At 44.3% G+C, this 21,361-nt stretch overlaps 1 protein-coding gene across 4 annotated transcripts in view; it reads right to left on the minus strand.

Moving 5' to 3' along the window:
• The window catches only part of KCNK10 (potassium two pore domain channel subfamily K member 10), a 155,059-nt gene extending 141,446 nt beyond the window's left edge, over positions 1-13,613 (minus strand). The window contains exons 1-2 of one of the 4 annotated variants that reach the window (XM_035261229.3): positions 13,557-13,613; positions 13,072-13,221 (exon numbers count right to left, since the gene is read on the minus strand). Coding sequence is in view for 2 of the 4 variants with exons in the window: in XM_002754176.7 (XP_002754222.3) it covers positions 9,471-9,522 (52 nt within the window). In the remaining 2 variants the exon portion in view is untranslated. Of the gene's footprint in view, positions 1-9,470; positions 10,000-10,349; positions 10,753-13,071; positions 13,366-13,556 lie in introns of those variants that run through there. The other 3 variants (XM_054240249.2, XM_035261228.3, XM_002754176.7) reach the window with 3 other exon arrangements.
• Between the last annotated feature and the right edge of the window lie 7,748 nt (positions 13,614-21,361).

A 21,361-nucleotide genomic window follows, 5' to 3' on the forward strand; every position in this document is an offset into this window, starting at 1 on the left:
TCTTTAATCACTTGTTCTTGGGGAAGCCAGCCACCATGTCATTCATGAGTGCACATAAGCATCCCATGGAGAGGCCCACATTGGCAGAAAATAAGGCCTCTCCCCAACAACCAACAGCAATTTGCAAGTCACATGAGTGTACTATCCTGGAAACAGATCTGCCTGCCCCAATCAAGCCATAGATAACAGCAGCCCAGACAACATCTGACCACAACTAATGACAGACTCTTAGCCGGAACACCCAACTAAACTATCCCTGAATGATTGATCCACAGAACTTATGAGATAATAAATGTTTATATTGATTTAAGCCACTAAATATTGGGGTTATTTGTTACAAAATAATATGGTAACATGCTAATGTGCATGATGACTCTCTAGGAATGACTGAGCACACATCATCCTGCAAACTGCCTTTACCATGACACCACTTTTCTTCTCAGAGTATCTTTTGAGTCTAGCTCATGTCTCATAGAACACATTTGGGAAATGTTGTTCTGGCATTTAACAATTTATGAAGTTTGTTCACATGTCTCATTTACTCATCTCAGCAACTGTGAAGTGGTTGTTATTGTGGTATTTATTTTACCCAAAAGAAAACTAAGGCTAGGAAAGGTTAAGTGACTTGGCCAAGTTCACACAGTATTATGGTCTGAATGTGTCCCCCCAGAATTCATTTGTTGAAATCCTAGCCCCCCAAGGTAATGTTTTTAGGAGATGGGGCCTTTGGAAGGTAATTAGGTCATGGGCATGAAGCCTTCATGATTAGGATTAGTGCACTTATAAAAGAAGCCCAAAAACGACCCCTTACTTTTTCCACCATGTAAGGACACAGCAAGAAAGCAGCATCTATAAGCAGAGAAGTGGACCCTCTCCAGATGCCAAATCTACCAGTGCCTTGATCTTGGACTTCCCAGCCTTCAGAACAATGAGAAATAAATTTCTGTTGTCTATAAACTAGTTTATGAAATTTTATTAAAGCAGCCCAAATTGACTATAATACACAGCTAATAAAATTGGTACAACATTAACTCAGACTCAAATATTGTGACTCCAAGCCACGTTCTTTCACTGGTCTTTTATCTGACTTAACCAGAAGAGCCTAGGTTGTTTAAATCTGAACTAAGAATACTAAGTCTACCAAAGTACCAGGAGGGTTGTGCTCTGCTGTGGGCCACCTCCTGGATGATCCAGACAATGAACCAGACACTGCCAAGAGGCTGAGCTGGAGGCTGCCCTGACTTCGCAGGCTGCCTCCTGCAACTGTGAGAACATCATAATGCAGGTACCACTCATGGAGCCCTTATGATGATCCAGCATTCTTCTGAGAGCTTGCATGTATCATTTTATGTAATCCACATAACAAACCAAGGAAGTAATGGTTGTAATTATCTCTATCTTGCAGATGAAGATGCCAAGTCACAGAAAAATGAAGCAACATTCCCAAATCAGCCTCTAGTAAATCATGCTTGGATTAGGACCTAGGCAATCTGAGACTATCAGGGAAGGAAGAGATCTCAACAATCAACAACTCAACTCCCTCCTTTTCTAAATGAGTGGCAGAGCCAGCCCTAGAAAGCAGGTCTGCTATCCTAAGTTCCTATACCGTACAGAGGGTGCCATCTTGCCCAGAGTCTAGGTTAAATAACTATAACATGTATTTAATCTCCCTTTAGGTAATTATAAGAACATATACACTGAACCAGATCTATTATAACTACCTCCCATATGGCCTCAAATTCCACCATGAGAGATGAATTCCTTTGGCCTGAAGCAACATTAGTCAGTAGAATAAAGGAGCTGGCCCAGGTTGGTCCATGGTTAGCATGGATAACAACACTCCCCAATTTTCAGAAAAAAATATAAATGAATAAATAGACTTTTTTCATCTCTAAGCTTTTCCTCCCATCAATTTTTCTTAAACACTTGGTGCCTGACTTTTTGACTCAGAGGACGAAGTAAGTGAATGTTCAATGTCAAATATTTTATCACAGCTGATATCAAGCATCTCTATTCTGCCTGTCAGGCTCATATCACATTAAATTTAGTACGTTATACTATTTATCTTTATCATGCTAAATATTTGGTGTGTTATCATTTAGGGGATCTCGAGGTCTGCTTGCATGTAAGAAACTCATTTTCTTGGTAGTAAAACTGTTGCTAGCTTGCATGTGAAAACTATGAATATTGGTGTGTTAGGCGTCTCTGCAAAGGTTACTGTGACTTCCAGGCTCTTCATCACCTGAGCAAATATTCATTTTCTATTCAAGCATCTCTTTTTAAACTGTAAATGCCACCAGCCCTACCACACTGGATAGCTGAGTAGAAGAGAAGGGACCCTTTGCACAAGCAAGAGTAATTGAGATCAAAACTCCGCAGGAATGGGGAAAGGGCGGAGGGAAAAAAGGAAGGAAGAAAAGAAGGAAGGGAGGAATGAAGGAAAAGTTCCCTGTGATCACCTGGCTTATGTATGGCAGTAAATCCTATGTTTTCCTTTCCAATCTTGTTTTCCCACCATTCCACTCTGCTTCAAAGTTACCTCCATGGAAAGGGTAAGTGATGAGACTAGAAGGTATTGGTAATACAAAACCTAGAATCTCCGGAAATCCTATCCACCCCCCAGCCTCATCCCCACTACCTCTAACGCCTATCCCTCCCCACCCCCTGGCTCTGGGAATGGCAAAGGAAAAGAATTCAATGCCCCCTCATGACCATGCCCTCCCCTGCCAGCGATTACGATCCTTCCTTCCTCCCTTCAACCCTAAATGGAGGATTAGGAAGTCAGGTTTCATTTTCAATTCAGAGTACTCAGTCCTAGATACAAGGGAGAAAAAAAATCTTAAACTGTGGCTGCAAATGACAAATAAATGTTCTAGCAAGTAAATATGAGGTATTTTATCTCCCCATTCTAGGTGATGGTAACAAGCCAGACACAGATAAACTGTACAGTCTCCACTGAGAGTACCCCTAGGACCAGATTTCAGCAGTGGAAGGTCCCTTCGACCTCCATCATTCTTATGGAGGGAAATCACCCATATGGGTGTAACCAACAGGGTGACCACACTCCTAGTGCCACATTTTGGTAGATTCTGTAACCAAGCCATAAGGAGCTAAGCCCCTAACTAACTCTAAGTTCATCTGGATCATCCAGTAGGTGCCCTTTATAAGAATCAGAGTATAGAGAAAGATTGTCACTGTTATCCACCTTTCTGCTTCAGCCAAGGGAGCTGTCCGAACCGAAACTTCCTAATTGGCTACCAGTACAATGGCTTCTTTCTATTTTACCATTAGATTTTTCCTCTAGTTCCCTGCAGACTAAATGTAAAAAGGAAATTACTAGTTCGCTGTGCCTATATTAAATATACTTCACACCATATCTCAACTGTGGTTGAAGTTTCCCAATGGAGGGAAAATCTGATGTATTTTTTAAATGCATCGGATTTAAGGTGAGGCTCACATGGAGTCAAAGTACAGATGTTCTGGAAATGGCATGGGAGAGCAAAGTCAACCTGCTCAATCTTAATTCAACCCAGTGGTGACCGTGATTGGCAAAAGGATGGTGAAGCTCCTTAGACACTGCTGGATAAGAACCCTGAACCAAATCTTGGCCCAGACAATCTTTGGAACAGGTTCTCTGGTACTTTTGAGGATAACTGTGGTGATTTCGGAATATTTTAAATCTCATTTGGAATGCTGATCTCCTGAAAGTTGGATATTAAATGAAAAATAGATTATTTTCTTTTCAGGAAATCTAAGCTGTACAAATGTATGTTTGGAAACACATTAGTAAAGCAGCTAGCACTTACGTGACCTGGCAAGTTGAATACGGCCCCCATTCAAGAAGGACCAAAATCTTTTTTTAGCCAGTACAGCAGAAGGGAGATCTAAGGGCCTGCACCTGAGCTCATAGAAATGAAGGTGTAGACCTGTACAATAAGTACAACCTGCTGAAAATAGCCATCAGCTAAAGACTCGCTGGTCAACAGGGAGGCTGCTTCCCCTAAATCTCTCAGAGAAACCTTTGAATACACTTTTGGGTAAGAAAGAGCAGGACAGTGTGGAATGAACAAAGATGCTGGCAGGAAGGAAATCTTGAAGGAAACTGTCATGGACGTAAGCATCAAAAGGCCTAGGGCAGCCCCAGCTCTGCTTGTTTGTAGCTTTGAGCCCCGACATAAATCATTTATCTTTTCTACATCTTACTTTACGTGTCAGTAAATCTAAGACTCTAATACCTAAAAAAATAGGGTTGTTTAAAGAACAAATGAGGTCATTCCTAAAAAGTGTTCTGTAAACTGAAAGGTGCTATGCACATAAGGTATGGGCCTCTCCAGGATTTTGCATTAAAGTGTGTGCTAAAAGCACAGCTTTTTAAAAAATCCAGCTCCACTCCTACAGCGTTGCTTCTTTGTTAAGTGGATTAAAGTCCCTAAGAATAGCCACACTTCCATAGTTAATATGAGCCAAATTATTTATTGGACATTGACCATACCTTTATCAGGCTAGATCAGTCCACCTATCCACCCTTATCCCACTCCCATTCAGCCTTCTCACTCCTGGTCAAAGATGAGAAACGAAGAAAAACAGCCTACTGGAGGCTTTAGAGAAAGCTCGAGCTTGCAAGGAAGTGGGAATATCAGTGTCCTTTCTGATACGCCACTACTTGGGGATATTCTTCCTTTCTCCTTATTTGTACTTTGCCATTTGTAGCTCAGAGGCATCCTGCAATTTCCATGATGCATAAAGCCTTCAGTCCTCTCCAATCCATCTGCCCAACCTTCCATTCATTCAGCAAAGGGTTACTGAGTGCCAGGCACTTCCCAGGGCACTGAGGTTATGATAATAAACAAGACAGGGAAAGTCCCTGCTCATGCAGCTCACATGCTAGTGAAAGAGGCTGATATCAAATGTGACCCATGAGTAAGTAAGATGGTTTCAAATCATGACAAATGCCAGTAAGACAACTGAACAGGTGACATAAGAGAAAATGATGGCACTGGGGAACAGGAGGAGAGGTCTTTCAGATTGGATGGGGAAGCCCTTGCTAACAAGAGGACATTTGAGCTGAGATTCAAATGACGGAAAGAAGCCAGCTATGCGAAATGCATGATAAGCAGTGGAAACTGCAAAGGCAAAGGCCCTGTGTCATCTATTTGAGGGAAGAAAGGAAGCCAACTGGCCCCAAGATCAGATCAAGACGCTGAAGAGACAAAGTCAAAGAGGTAGACGAAGGTAATGTCAATGGCTCCTCTCTCCATGGAAGGAACACGAAACCCAGAAAAGTTACATGAGCCGCCCAAAGTCATACAACTAATTACGGCTACAGCTGCTCTTAGAACCGAATTATTTTGCCCCCAAACCCAAAGTGTTTTTACACTGTATTGATCTGCTTGCCTCTAGTGAGAGGAATACTATTTGCAGATTTTACTGTTTTTTTTTTTTTTTTTTTTTTTTTTTTTTTGAGACGGAGCTTCACTCTTGTTACCCAGGCTGGAGTGCAATGGCGCAATCTCGGCTCACCGCAACCTCCGCCCCTGGGTTCAGGCAATTCTCCTGCCTCAGCCTCCTGAGTAGCTGGGATTACAGGCACGCGCCACCATGCCCAGCTAATTTTTTGTCATATTTAGTAGAGATGGGGTTTCGCCATGTTGACCAGGATGGTCTCGATTTGTTCACCTCGTGATCCACCCGCCTCGGCCTCCCAAAGTGCTGAGATTACAGGCTTGAGCCACCGCGCCCGGCCTTTACTGGTTTTTAAAAGCTTTTAATATACGTAAGCAGCAAGTAAATACCAATTTTAAGCAGAAAATCATCAACAAATGATGCTGATGATTTCAAATGCACATAAATTCTGCTATGAAAGCTAAGAGTTAGAACCAATCTACTTTCCGTAGGTCCTACACAAACAGTAACACTCTTCATTGAAGACTCCGTTCCATGAATATACGGCAAGGCCATCGCTCACCAGAGACAAGCCGTTTTACATTTGGGTCTTGTTTTTACCTACGCCTCTTGACAAGGCTTTGCTTAATCCACCCAAATGCCATCCAAATCAACCTATTCTCAAACCACCTTCATTTTGTGCTATTAAATTGTAGGGTAATGAGGCTGTAAGAAAAACATTATAATTATAACTGCCTTCCACAACCTATGAGAGCAACTTCGCCTGAAAGGTCACGTCTGTTGATAGACAAATCCTATGGTCCAAGTAATGGACTTTCTCCTAATACTTCTGGGTTCCCCCTCATCTTTTCCTTGCTATGCAAATTTGGTCTGTGTAATCCAGAATCTCCAAAATACAGACTCAAACTCTGTCCAGTAGCCACTGACTTGTCCACCAGATGTGGAAATAAAAATGATATTGTCTAAATAAGTTAGTAAAGAAAGGAACAAGTAGGAGTCATCTCTTCTCTCCTCCTCCTATTCCAAGCCCTTTTCTTCTTTATCCTCTCTCTTCCCCTTTTCTTCTTTCCAACAAGCCTCTCCACTTCCTGAGTGTTGGGAACCTTACCAGGCAAGAGCTGAAAGTCCCAGTAAGAAACACAGACTAGAAGAGTATTTAATAGCTCAGATTCTAATCCTGTCCTACTAGCTGTGCAATCTTGGCCAAGTTACTCAACCTCTCTGTTCCTCAGTTAACTCATTTGTAAAATTAGGATAACACCTTCCTCCTAAACTGTTTCTGAAGATTGAATCAATATCTGTAAAGCATTAGACGAGCACCTGGCACATAATTCTATACAGATGCGAGACATGCCACCTCATCCGCCACTCTCTTCCCACCTCCGTCCCCTGGCTAGGAAAGACTACTGTCACCCCCACCTTTGGGAACAACTCTGCGCAAAGTCAGAGCAACTACTGGAAGGCAGATTAGTGGTGTCATGATGGCAATCAAGTGCCAACTGGGACAATAACACTTATACCATCACATAAGTATTGTGGAAACAATTGTATGAAGTAATGTACATAAAGCACCTGGCAGGCAATGATTGCTCATTAAATGTTGTTATTTTTATTGAGTATTCTTCTTCACTTTTAGCACCATTGGTTGTAACTGAAGGTCTATGTACATGCTTTTCTTCACTGTGTCAGGCTATAAAATGTGTAAAATTCATCTGTGTTCATCACTGTAACATGAATAAACAGAATGATGATCATACAGAAATGTATCTTAAAACCCAAGGCCAGCTTCACAAAATCAGTCTCACAGTGCTCCCTCTGTAGCAGAGTTCCTTGAAGATCCTGACCCCAGCATTTAGATGGCTGCCTACCTAAACACCCCTTGCATGCCTTGGGGACATGCCCCACTCAACAAGACCTAGATTGAACTCATGAACTTTCCTTCAAGACTGGCCCTGCCTTGGCTGCCATCCCAGTTATTCCAGTTCCTCCACTTCACTTGCATACATTATTCACGCAAAGCCTGCTGATTTCACGTCCTCCACAGCTCTCTACTCCATCCACTTCTCCATGCCCACAGCAACCACCCTGGCCCATGCTACCATTATATCTGGTCCTCCACATCCACAAGAGCCACATAGCGCTTGTTTTGAAACTTAGTTCAAATCATGTCCCTCCTCATCTTGAAACTCTTCATTGGCTTAAGATAATGACTATACTCGTTCAACCCCACAGCTCTACTCCACCTCCAACAACACAGGGCTTAGGGGGTCTAGCCCTGTGATCCCCGAGTCATATCTCAAAACACAAGCCCTCTTGATCTCTGCTAGGGAGAAATAGAAAGCCAAGGCACACTTTTGTGTTTCCGGAGATTTCAAATAGCGACAAAATGAAAGGTTTGTGCAGTATTTACAGTATAACAGCCAGTGTTTATAAAAAGGCAATACCTCTTCACTCACTCTTCAGTAGCCATGGGAACCTCCTTTTGGTTCATCAAATACACGTGCCCCTTCTGCCTCAGGCCGTTTGCACTTGCTGTTCCTTCTTCTGCAACGATTCCCCTCCTCCTTAGACAATTAACTCCTACACCTCCTCCAGGCCTAAGTCCAAGTGTCACCTCCTCAGGGAAGCCTTCTCTGGTACTTTTCAATCTCTTCTATCAGACACTTTCTGAAACCTCTGAAGCTCTCCTTCTTGGAACATACATAAACTCTGAATTATGCATTCCTTCGTGCAATGATTGATTTAGGTCTGTCTCCCTCACTGTAAACTCCAAGACAGAGCTTTTGTGTTCCTGTTCTGACTGTATCTCCAGTGCCTAGGACAGTGCTTAGCATGTAATAGGTATTTAGCAAATATGTTTTTCAGGGATTCTCCTCCGAAAAAAGGAAAGGCACACCTCCTTATTTCCAGAGATTTCAAGTAGAGACAAAATAGAAGGTCTGGGCTGTATTTAAGATGTAACAATCTTGGTGTTTAAAAAATCTCTTCACTCACTCTCCAATAGCCAGTCAATTCCTAAGACATTTACTCAACAAATAAGAAGGTTTCTTCTTTCCAGTCTGGAGGAAAAGAAGAAATGTGCTCATAAAGAACATTAAACACACACTCACCCCTAATAAACAAATTTCAATCCCAACACACACAGAGGCGCTGCCTAGCCTGACACAGTCATCAAATGAGCTAAGAGAAAAGCTGAAGAGCATTCTTGTCACAACTGGACACACGGTTTCAACTTGTTCTGCTCCCATACTGATCACTCCCTTGGAGGCTTCACATCTGTATGCTAATTACAGACACGGTGGCCGAGGCTAGGAACACGCAAATCCCTCTTAATCGCTCCCTTTTGCGTGGATGGAACCTGGTCCAACATTCGTAAAAGCATGCAAACCACACCACGGCTTGGGCGGGCACACTTCGTGCCCCTCCCTGATGCCTTGCCAGCCCCACCCTTCTCACACACCACCCCTCCTCCCCCTTCTACTCCGACCTGAGCCTAACTAGCTGCCAGGTTTGGTAATAAGATTGAACGAAGACTCAGGAGGCCCTGTGGGCTCCATTATTCTGCACGCCCTGCGAGATGGGCCACCCCGAGGGACGGCTGCTGCAACTCGAGCCCCACTTGCTGCCAGGAAACCGTTCCCACTGAAGACACCCGGGCATGCGGCGCAGCTCCAGGTCCAGGGGGAGGCACCCCACCCATCTGCCAGAGAGACAAAGATCACCAGAAACAAAGGACACACACACACACACACACATACACACTCGCACACTCAAAGTCAAAAGCAAATACCAACACTTGCAATTTCAAACCAAACAGTCGGCTTGGTCTATCTAAACAGATCTGGAGACAATCTAGAGGGACAGTGATTATGTGGTAATGACAGGCACTATCTGGGTTCGGAACCCACGCTGCCTCCGCCCTCCTCCCACCCGCGCTGCAGTTCCCAGGCGCGTTTCCCAGCCTCAGGACACACGCTGCCAGAAGCAAGAGTGCTTCCACTCAAGGAAGCGCGCACACACCGGAGACAGAGGCAGGGCGAAGGCAGCCAAAAGTAGGAAATACCCACCTTTAGGATCCCAGTTCACCTGTTTTCTTGGCGTCTCGATTGGAAATTTCATTGCTCCGTTGCCCAGAAGGGGAAGAAATGAAAAGAACCCAAATAATAATAAAGTCCTCAAGCTTTACACGCCTCGGTTTAGCAGTCCAACAAAACAATTTCCGAGGATGGGAGAGGCTTGGATTGGCTCGTGGAGGAACCCCAGAAAAAGACAAGTGGGAAAATACTGGCTTGGGAGAGAACTGGAGACGGCTTGGGTGTTTGCCCCGGCTAGGGGGTGGCCGGCCGCGGCCCCGTGGGTAAAAGAAAAAGTAAGATCGGCGAGGGGTGGATGAAAGGATGGAGAGAAAGGCTTGGGAAGATGGAAGAGCCAAGCAGCTTCCCAAAAGCGGGGCCGGCAGGTTAGGGGCTGAGCCGCCGGAAGGCTGGGGCTAGGGAGAAGCCCACTGCAGTGTCACTCCAGCCCCTGAAGGCGTGTGCGCACACACTCCCGCACACACACACACCCGCACACACACTCCCGGGCGCGCGCTTGGGCGGGCACGTCTGCCTCGGCCGCGCCAAGCGCACACGCCCCACCCCGGCAGCGGCTCCTCGCCCCCGGCGACGCCCCCCACTTCCCGCTCCCCGAAAGCCATTGGATGTAGGGGTGGCGCGGCTCCCGTGGAGCGCGCGGCGAGGGCGACTCTCCCCGCGGCGCGCCGCAGACACCGCGCCACGGCAGGAAGGAGCAGGGAGCGCAGCGGACCGAGGCGCCCGGCCGGGAAGGCGCGCTGAGCCCCCGGCGTCCGGCCCAGGGCAGCAGGAGGTGGCCGCGGACTGGCCGGCGGGGAGGCGGGAGGCGGTGGGCGGCGGCGGGGAGCGAGCGGCGGGCGCGCAGCTACTTACTAGCTTGGCCGGCCCGCGGACGGGCGTGGAGACGGCCGCGGCGCGCTTGCTGGAGTTGCAGCCGGAGACACGCTTGGCTGCCTGGAAGGCGCTGCAGGAGGCGGAGGAAGGGCCGCTGCGGCCCCGCGACAGACCTCAGCCTCCAGGTCACCTCTTGTCACCGCTCCCACCCTGGCCTCTCCCTCCTCTTTTCTCACTTCATTTTTTTCCTCCCGTCTCCTCCCGCGCCTGGTTCTCTCGCTTGAGCCCCGAACCCACGTCCCCGCCGCACTCCGAGGAGGCCCGTACCACCCATGAGCCTTTTGTTCTGGGACCGCTCCCGGTCTGCTGCGCTTTCCCCGCCCGGGGAAGCTCGCTCCCCAAGCGCAGCTTAGTCCCTTCCCCAGCTACCTGCAGCCCGACTGGGGCCACTGGTCGATGGCTGGAAAGGGGGCTGGAGGGAGGCAGGGCGGCCCCGGAGGAAAGCGGAGGTGCCAAGATCCGGCAGCTCCAGGAAGCGGCGGCCCCAGGAGCCTGGGGACCCAGCTGGGCAGATGCGAAGGGACCCAGACCTGTTCCCGGAAAGGGGCTAAACCTGGAGCATTCATCTCATGCCCTCTCACTGCCCCCGCTTGAAACCCCACAGGGGTTTGTGGTGGGGCCTCAGTCTCCAGAAAAGCCAAGTGGTGCTGAGGTGCTCTTGAATGGGTCACTCAGAGTATCAAGATGAATGATGCTGACAAATGTCTTCGGATGCCTCGCAACAGAGCCTTACACGTAGTAGATGCTCAAGAAGTACTTGCTAAATGAAAACATGAATTGCATGCTGCAGTGTTGGATAGGAAGTAGTTTAAACCCCTACTCTGGCTTCCAGGGAAGGTTACGAAAATTTGTTGTCCATTCAACATATGTATTGAACCCCTTCCAAGTGTCATCACTGTGCTATGTGCTGGCCATATGGCAGAGAACAAGATAGAGATCTTGCCTTCATGGGGCTTACTATCTAGTGTCATAAGGTCCTGTTAGATTGTTGTTGCCTTTACTTACACATGGAAATTGTCCAGCTCATTCCCATGTCTGCCAACTGGGGTCCTAAAATCCCACACTAGCAGCTGATCTCTGAGTTGCGGGCCACTCTAGGGCACCTTGAGGCTTCTGGGGAGCGCTATGTCAGCAGCATCTTTCTCACCATCCATCCCTCACTATAACATCAAGATTTCCGAGTCCGCTGTGGTCTGTGGGAAAGGTTGAGTGCCTTGTCACTGGGCTGTCACAGGCAGCCCAGGCTGGAGCCCTGAATTCTCTGGCACCCCCATTCCAGCAAAACTGGTACCAGTCTGATGGTGCTGCTCTGACTTCAGCCACGTGGGCAGGTTCCCTGGGTGCTTCAGAACCATCTTCCCTGGACTGTGTGACCACACTTTGCCTCTCTCTACTAGGACTGGGAGGATGAATAAGACATAGAAATGAAACAAGCAAGGAATCTCTGCTTCTCCCAGCCATCCCCCGAAACACCAGTGTGTATGTAAATTCTGTTCTCAAGTCCGGAGGGAGCTGCTTCTAAGAAACGCTTTTGAGCCTCACTCTGCACTCTTCTCTTTAACTGTCCACGGGCAGCTGGCCGCTAGCACAGTCACTGCAATACAATGTTTTTGCCTGCATCAGAGTCAGAGAGGGGTTTCAGCAGAGAAAGATACCCTCTCCTGAATCCTGAGAGCGTGGGGAAGCAAGATTGGCATTGATTGAATTTCCCCTCACCATCTCATATTTCCTCTCCATTCATCTTTGCTACATCCTTTTATAGATGAGAAGATCAAGGCTCAGAGAGATAAAGAAACACTCCCAAGGTCACAATATGGGGATTCAAACCCAAATTTGTATGACACAAAGGCCCATGCTCTCCATGACAGAACCTTGTGAGCTCATCTAGTTTCCAGACCCATGAATCTGACCCCGAACCTGTCAGATGGGCTCGTTTGGGTAATGAAGATCTAAATGTGATATTTTCTAAGACTCCAGGCCCTCCTTTGCAAAATGAATTGAGCTATTGTGTTCTGGGGTCTGTATCAGGGAATTAGTTCACTATCCAAGGCAAATTCCTGTGGCATGAAATACAGCCTTAGGATGCAACATCATTCAGCCAATCAACAAATATTTATTGAGCATCACTTGTGTACAAGTGGGTTGCAGGTCCCCATTAAAAGCTATTATGGGCCCTCGGTAATGATGACCTTCCCCAGAATGGTATCAGCAGGATGGTTATGAGGGGTGGTCTGGGAATGGGGAGGTTGGTGTCATCTCTATTAGGGTAGGAAGCAGGATCAGTGTCTAGTGCTCCTGGTCTTCCTTGAAGACTTGCACTAGTCATTGGCCCTTAGGACCATCTCTCTGCTTAATCACTGGATGCCATCCCCTCCTTTCTTTTCCCCACCTCCAACCTCTGGAGCTTTCTCCCACCTCCACTTTCATTCTCCCTTTTCAGAACGCAGACAAAAACAAGTTTGTGACCCCTCCCAAAAAAAATCGTCCACCAAAATTAGGTAAATAAATCCCAGTACTGTTTCCCACACGTGCCTGAAATCAAACACAACTCCTCCTAAACTGCGTATTTAGAATAGACTGCACAGAGTGAGGATAGAGGGAGACCCCTACCCTAGAAAACTTAGCCCTTTGGCCTACTGCAATCCCCTTCCATCCCTTTCGGTTCTGCCCTTTGGTTATTTATAGACTGGACTTCACTTACCCAAGAAAGAAAAGAAGTCGTCTGTGCAGAGAAAAAAGCTTCAAGAAAGATGCCGCGCCAAGCGGTTCCCTCTCCCTCTGTGTAGCCGCAACTTCCATGGCTATTGCTTCAGGCGGGTTAAGTCCGGTGGAAAGAGACTGCCTGGCGTTCCTGCGGCAGGAAAACAAAACATCGTGGCGCAAAATCTCCCTGCACTCGCCGTCCCCCAGCAGGAGCCCCTGGCTGGCAGCCGCCGCGTCCTGGGTGCACTTGGTGGCAAAGCGCTGCTGCCGGGCGCATGGGTCTCTGCAGCTCAGAACCTGCCCAGCCAGGAGCGCAGCAATAGTTGCCGCACCACTTTAATGAGTGCCCTGTGGCCCGGCGTGGGAAGGCTGGGAAAGCCCGAAAACCCCAGTCATCTCTGGCGACGAAGGTTCCCCGAGTTGGCTAGCTCCCTTACACCCTCCCCACGCTGCAGCCCGGGGTGAGACCTGAGGAGACGCTACCTGCCGCGTGGGGAGTCTTGGGGTGGCTGGCAATGAACAGCTTAGCCAGAGAAGAGTGGAACACGAATTCCGGGGCTAGGCAAGAGACTATCCTGGGACAGCGAATGGCAGGGAGTGATGAAGCAGCCTGGGGAATCCTGTTTGGTGCCAGTTTTGCAAACAGAAGAGGGAGTAAACAATCTGATTAGCATCTACTCTGAATTCACGAATATTAGACTAAATTCATTAATCTGCCTTGGATTCTTTCCCTAAAGAAAGAATTAAAGTTTCATCCTTCTTCCCTGAAGTCCAGAAGATATCCCAGTCTTCCATCTTTTCCCCACCCCCAAGACATCTGCGAGTCCTTTTCTCAAAATAACTGCAGTCAGGTTTCCATGTCATTTTGTGAAAATACCCGCCCCCCCCCAAAACACACACACGGAGAGAGAGACAGACAGGTAAACATCCCCTTCGTTTACCCACTCAATAGTAGTAAAACTGATAGCATTATACTTAACATTACCTTAATGTGTCCCACAAGAAATGTTCTTCTCCCCAGCTAAGTTTCCTCATTGGTCTCAGTGTTTAAGCATGCCTACATTTGTTTTCTAGTCCCAACCGACATCTGCAAAAACACACCTTTAAATATATGTTTCTCTAATCCTGGGCTCTGCTTTTGGCTTGGAAAATCTAGAGACACAACAGAAGTGAAAGGACAGAGGGTATCATATGTCATACTCCTGGAAGCACGAAGCTAGGCCGCTGGATAACTAACTCTGCGTGTGTAAGTCCTGCAGATTTATTTTGATGACTCAAACCTCTAATTGGGGATTAATGAGGATAATATACTGTAAACTCCAAAGAAGCTGTAATTAAAGTGTCAGGCTGATGGACGTAGTTCATAACCAGGAACTGCATCCTCTTTCTTTATAAGTTTCTCTATTTAAAATCTTAACCCTTAGGACAATATTTTTATGCTCCTATAAAGCATTGTGCCAAACATCTTACCAAATATGTACAGAGCTAAACCCCTGCTTCTTATAGAACCAGTGTTAAAGTATTTTTCTCTCTCTGGATTACCACCAAATCGTAATCCCAGGTAATTTTTTAAAGAGGTGGGCTAGAATATTTTTGCTTTTCCTCTCCACTTTTTACTTTGAAAATTTTCAGACACAGAAAAGTTACAGTTGTTTGGTAAAACCCGGTGCTACCGTTTGAATGTGTTTCTCTAAAATTCATTTAAAACTTACTCTCCAATGCAATTGTTTTAAGAGTTGAGGCCTTTAGGAGATGCTTAGGTCATGAGGACACCACCCTTATGAATTGTTGCCTTTTTAAAAGGGCTTGAGGGAATGAACTTGTCTCTTAATGCCCTTCTGTCCTGTGAGGACACAGCAAGGAGATGCTATCTTGGAAGCAGAGAACAAGTCTTGGTTTTGGACTTCACAACCTCCAGAGCTGTGGGAAATAAATTTCCATTATTTACAAACTACCCAGCACAAAGGGACTAAGACAATCAGGATCCAATCAAGGATTGCCTTTGATTCTTCTATTTGTGTATTTTCCTCTAGAAAAAGCATCTTCATATTTTTCCAATGCCATTGATTTTTTTCAAAGAGTCCAAGTTCATTTGCTTTCTGATATGTTTAAGGCCTGATGTAGCTAAAGATGAGTCAAAGGGAAAAAATTATTTCCTGTTCATAGCAATTAAAATAAGTTAACATTTTCTATAAACTTAGCATCTGTGCCAGTATCCATAGAATGGAAGACAGTTGTAGCCCCACTCACTCAAGTTTCTCTCCTCCTTAGTCCTTGCTTTCATCAAAGAAGTTATCTTTGGTTTTTATCCAAAAGGTCTTGTTTCAGGATGGATGAGTGTTTTCACACATATACGCCAAGTTGACAGGCACATATGGTATTTTACTGAATTTAAAAATAAGAACTCAGCAAGGTCACACACCATAATGAATGAGCTCTGATTTTCATGTCATTCTAGGAAGGTTTTGATTTGAACCAAACTTAAGAGACATGTAGAAAGCATGCATGCTTTCAATAACCTATTGATTTATGAGCAACTCTTATTCTCAGGGTCTTTCAACTTAGCAGAGTTAAAAATTCTTTAGAGGGACCTACTGTCTGGGCATATGGACAGATGCTTCTCCCAGAGAGCCTGGAATAGCCTGGCCAGTAGAAAAAAAGTTGTTCAGTAGGAAGTGAGACACAGTCTCACATTGCTTCTCAGCCTTTTAGCGAAGATCAAGTGTGAGACACAGTCTCCATATCCTATGGGAATGTGTGAAATACATTCATTTCATTTTTGCTGAGCTTAAAGCTAATATTTGTTTGCTTGAAAATTATTGGAACAAATGTAATATAAGAACTTTCCTCTCCTACAACTAAGTCAGCTAAATGTTTGCTGAATCATGAAATGACCTTCAAAAAGGGCATTTCAAGATTACTGGTTCAGTTTTCTACTTCTAAATAGGATTCCAGTATATATGACTAGTCAAAGTTTCTAAATATATTGGTGAAAGATTCAAAATCCTTTGTTGATGGACTTTTCCAAAATTTAAGAAACTTTGGTGAAGTAAAAATATTTTCTTATTTACAGTCTAAATCACTTTCTTTAAATTTTCCTGTACTTAAGCAAAGATGAGGAGAAACCAGTCACTTTCAATAACATGTATTGGAGATTCAATTGTCCAATGTCCTCTTCTTCATGTCAAGTAACTCTTTTTTTACCCCTTTACCAACATATATAGGCTAATATAGCCAACTCGTACTTTTCCTAAAAGCATTATTTTTCACTACAAGTTTCAGAAGAGAAAATCAAAGCCTTTCTAAGCGTTACTGAGTTTCTCCATCTATAAAATAGGGTTTTGTAGCAAGGACAAAGTATTTGGCCAACTTACAGACATTTTAGCCAGCCATTCTTTTCAGTAGGAGGTACTGCACAACCAACCAAGTGAACCATGCCAATCTTCATTCAGTTTCCTCACCTGTAAAATGGGTCACTAAATATCTGGCTACTTCTGCCTACAGAGTTGCTGTCAAGAGGCAATAGATGTGAAAGTGCTTTGTAAACTGTGTAGGAATTCATATATTAAGGGAATGATCCTTAGGATTACCTGTTCCATAAGGTTCTTCTTACCATCCACCTGGCACATAGCAACCACTTTTTAAGATTATCCCACTTATTTCTCATATAACAATCCTAGAAGGTGGACAATAGTATTGTGATTTTAATTTAAAATAATGCCTGACATATATTGGGCACATAACTATTTGTTGAGGAGAACACTGGAGTTTAGAGAGGTCAGTGCTTATCCAAATAAGAAAGGCGAGTTCGAAATGAAAGTAGAAATCAAACCAGAGCTATCAGACTGAAGTTGGGGACCCACTGATCTCTAAGTCAAATTACCATTCCCAATGCCAAGATGATTACACAAAGTTTTGATCTCTGGTGATTGCAGTTGAAACACTCTTGACCCTTTTTCCTTTTCATTGTTTTCTCCTCAACTCTGGGGTACTATTTCCTTGTATTATTCTTCCTATCAAAGTGTGTTGTCTGTGTTCTTTTAGAGAACTAATGCCCAAAAACAATGTTCTTCCTATCCCAGAGGTATTTGCATTTTTAACAGCAGGTGAACATTTAAGCCAAAGTAATGAAAAATGAATCTTTGACCATCAGACATTATCAAATAAAAGAAGTACGGGGAGAGGTGAGTAGAGAGGGAGGTGAGAAAACTTTTGCTATGTCCCTGAAATCATGGCAAATATGTGACCATCTTGAAGTATTTACTCAGATATGCAGTCTTCTTAAAATTATTTCAGTTTTTATTCAGTGTAATATATGACCACATTATGTTGTTCAACCTACTCTACTCTTTTGGTGGTCAATTAATAATGCTGAGGTATAGAAAGCGGATCTATTTCCAGTGTATATAATGCGTCTATATTTGGATTCCAATACCGTGTTTTTATTTAGTTTTTTTTCTCTTTTCTTTTAGATGGAGTCTTGCTCTGTCACCCAGGCTGGAGTGCAGTCATGCAATCTAAGCTCACTGAAACCTCCGTCTCCTGGATTCAAGCAATTCTCCTGCCTCAGCCTCCCCAGTAGCTGGGATGACTGGTGCCTGCCACTATGCCTGGCTAATTTCTGGGGTTTTTTGTTTGTTTGTTTTTGGAGATGAAGTCTTGCTTTGCCACCAGGCTGGAGTGCAGTGGCACAATCTTGGCTCACTGAAACCTCCACTTCCCAGGTTCAAGTGATTATCCTGCCTCAGCCTCTCGAGCAGCTGGGACTACAGGCACGTGCCACCACACCCATATAATTTTTGTATTTTTAGTAGAGACAGGGTTTTACCAAGTTGGCCAGGTTGGTCTCTAACTCCTGACCTCAAATGCTTTGGCTGAGATTCCAGGTGTGAGCCACTGTGCCCAGCCCCAATACTGTATTTTATTAGTCATCTAATGTTATTAATTTACATTGAAATACTGATCCTCTTGGACCTGCAAAAGAATTTCATCAGGAATCAAAATTAAGTTGACAACTGTAATTTCTAAGAATCTTATGGTATCTTTTATGAAAAACTGTTCTTTTTCATTTTTTTTCCAAATTTGGGTCTTTATTTTTCAGAGTTTAGAAGAGTGATGTCTTCAGGTTCCAAAGCACTGTAAGTGATTATAATCTTTAGCTAGAAAGAATGTAACATTTTTTTAAAACCGCCATCAATTATTGCCTCACCATGTAAAATCTGTAGTAAAATCTCAACTAATCAGAACTCACTCAATTAAATCGACCTCCAGCAATATTACAGAAGAGGTCAAACACTGCTAGCCCAGATGGCAGTTAGAGAAAGGCGCTCCCTTCTGGTGGGAAATGGCAGCACTGTCTTAACTTACAGACAGTACCTTTGTTCTTTGCTCATCTCAGAAAACATCCCTTGAGTCGGGGTAAGACATGAAGGATGTGCCAATACCAGGAAGCACAGAGTATGTCCAGAACTTGAACTGGCTTTCAGTCCCACTCACCACCTCGGCCTACTGCCTGTATACAATGAACAAACTGAATAATTGTATGCTCTGGTCCTTTATATAAGATACACAGATGGATACAATAAGCAACAATACAGGATGAATTCCAATCATTCAAGGTCGATTTTTGGAAAGAGAATATTTAAGAACTTTATGTCATACATGAATTCAAATTAAGTTTAGATTAGTTTTGAGAAGGAAAAAAATTATCGTGTGTGTCGTTTCTGGGTATTTTCAGCTTCTCTTGTTTTCCTAAGTGCTATTTTTCTCCATTGGAAAGAGATCAAAACATTATAGCTATGCAATATCATTGCCATGTTCTTTCTTTAAATCATAACAGTAAGCTTGAACTTGATATTACAAGGATGCCCCCATCGCTATTGAGCTGCGAATGAGGAAAATAATACATTTAATTCTAAAATATTGGTGGGGGGATCCACGTTCTGCCTCTGGCTAGCTGGGTAACTTGCTATTTTATTAAAGAAGCTACTGAGACTATGTAAAGTTCATACTTTTGTGGCAACGGTTTGCTTTACTCTGCTCCTAGGAGATAGCATCATCTATTATTTTATGTCTTTGGTGACAAGACTTTTATTTGTAATATGGGCACACTAGATATAGAATATTTTTTCTTGCATATAGAATTTGTTTTTTAGGGACAAGACCTCACGATGCTATCCAGGCTGGAGTGCAGTGGCTATTCACAGGTGCAATCATAGCACACTACAGCCTCAAACTCCTGGACTCAAGTGATTCTTTGGCCTCAGCTTCCTGAGTAGTTGAGACTGTGGAGATGTGCCACCATGTCCAGCCCTGGTATATAAATTTTATAAGCTGGCTTCAAAGACTTATCCATTCAATTTTATATTCAAGAAAGAATAAATAACCTGGAGTTAGTGCATGTATCCATTCTTTTGTCCTTTATCCATAGAAAGCTAGAGAACCTTACAATATTTTCCATATTCACAGTGACCTCAGTCCATCAAATAGAGATCTAGTTACTTTAGAAGTTCTGAGCTTCCAGTGAGAAAACTCCTAACTATAATTATTAGTATGGACCATGGAGATCATGTAGTGGGAGCTTTGCAAAATTTCCTGGTGACAAGAAGCAGATTCCTAGGTCCAAGTGCTTCCTCTGAGATCTTGTTTCAGTGGGTCTATGGTGGGGCCTGGAGATTTATTTATTTAACAAGAGCCCCAGAGCTCCAGCCAAGTTTTTGGCTTTTTTGAGACATAGTCTCACTTTCTCACCCAGACTGTAGTACAGTGTTGGGTTCATAGCCCACCACAACTGCAAACTCGTAGGCTCAAGCAATCCTCCTACCTCAGCCTCCAAAAGTGTTGGGATTATAGGCATGAACCACCAAACCTGGCTACCAGGTGATTCTTTCATGCCAAGTCTGAGAACTTCTAATGTACTAGAACCCTTTGTTTTACAGATAACAGTGAGGCCCTGAGAGGTGAGGTGACTTCCCTGAGGCGAAACAACTGGTCTGTGATAGAATTGGGATGGAACAGAAATATTCTGACTGGCTTCAAGTCTTCAATAGTCTTAAATAGACTAACGTATTTAAGAAACATTTGCAAGCATGATGGGAGTTAAGAGTTGTGAAAAAAGTAAAGTTACACAATCAGAAATTTCAGTTATCTGAAACTCTTCATTTCAGATGCATTCTGGTTAATCTGGTTAATCAAGTACTTGCAATACCTCTGTCCCTTATTTGTTGGACTACTGAAGTCTTTCCTCTACTTTTTCTCTGATTGGCCCCCAAATCCTGCTGCCATGTGGTTTACTAGGCTCCCCTTGGTAACTTTGGGGCTGTCAACACCTCCATCTTTCTTGTACCTCTTGGCCAATGTTCTTTCTTCTCCTTCAAATTCATATAAAGCCAGACATATCTCTCTTGACCTAGTTACACAGTTCCTTTCTATACTGTTCACTTTGTCATCCATTCATTTAATTGCTCTGTTTCTCTAGTCCTTTGTTTTTAACCTTTCTTTTTTTTTTTTTTTTTAAGACTAAGTCTCACTCTGTCACTCAGGTTGGAGTGCAATGGCGCTCTCTCAGCTCACTGCAACTTCCACCTCCAAGGCTTAAGCAGTTCTCGCCTTAGCCTCCCAAGTAGCTGGGATTACAGACACGTGCCAGATAATTTTCATGTTTTTAGTAGAGATGGGCTTCACCATGTTGCCCAGCCTGGTCTTGAACTCCTAGGCTCAAGCGATCCACCCACCTTGGCCTCTCAAAGTGCTGGGATTACAGGCACGAGCCACCATGCCCAGCCCCTTAGTACATGTTTGTTTATCTGAATGTTAAGTTTTTCACATATGAGATAGCTGCCCTAGAGTGGGAAGACCACTCTAATCAAAATTGAAACTACTAATTTTTAGCCTCAGCTCTGCCACTGGTAAGCGATCTGAACTTGAGTAAGCCACTTTGCCTGTCTGAGCTTTTGTTGTTCAAGGAAAGGGTTAAACTCTGTGATCCTAAGTTCTTCTATGTGTCTGTTCCATTTCTTTAAGGAAGAAACTATCTTTTCTGATTTATCTTCTTTGCACTCAGCCCATTTCATAAAGCTACTCGTGTGCTCACCCGATAAACGCTGACACTTCCTTCTTGGTCTAGTTTGCCTTCCCCTCTCCACCTGCTTCTCTCACAGATGGCGCATGAGCCACATATCTGATCACTATTGAACTCTGATTTTGGTAAAGACTAGATTTTTAAAAGCAGTACTCACCATGTGTCTTTCCAGTGGCACCGTTCCCTCCCATGAAATGGCATACTGTGT

The sequence above is a fragment of the Callithrix jacchus genome, chromosome 8 (assembly GCF_049354715.1).
Source record: "Callithrix jacchus isolate 240 chromosome 8, calJac240_pri, whole genome shotgun sequence".
NCBI lineage: Eukaryota > Metazoa > Chordata > Mammalia > Primates > Cebidae > Callithrix > Callithrix jacchus.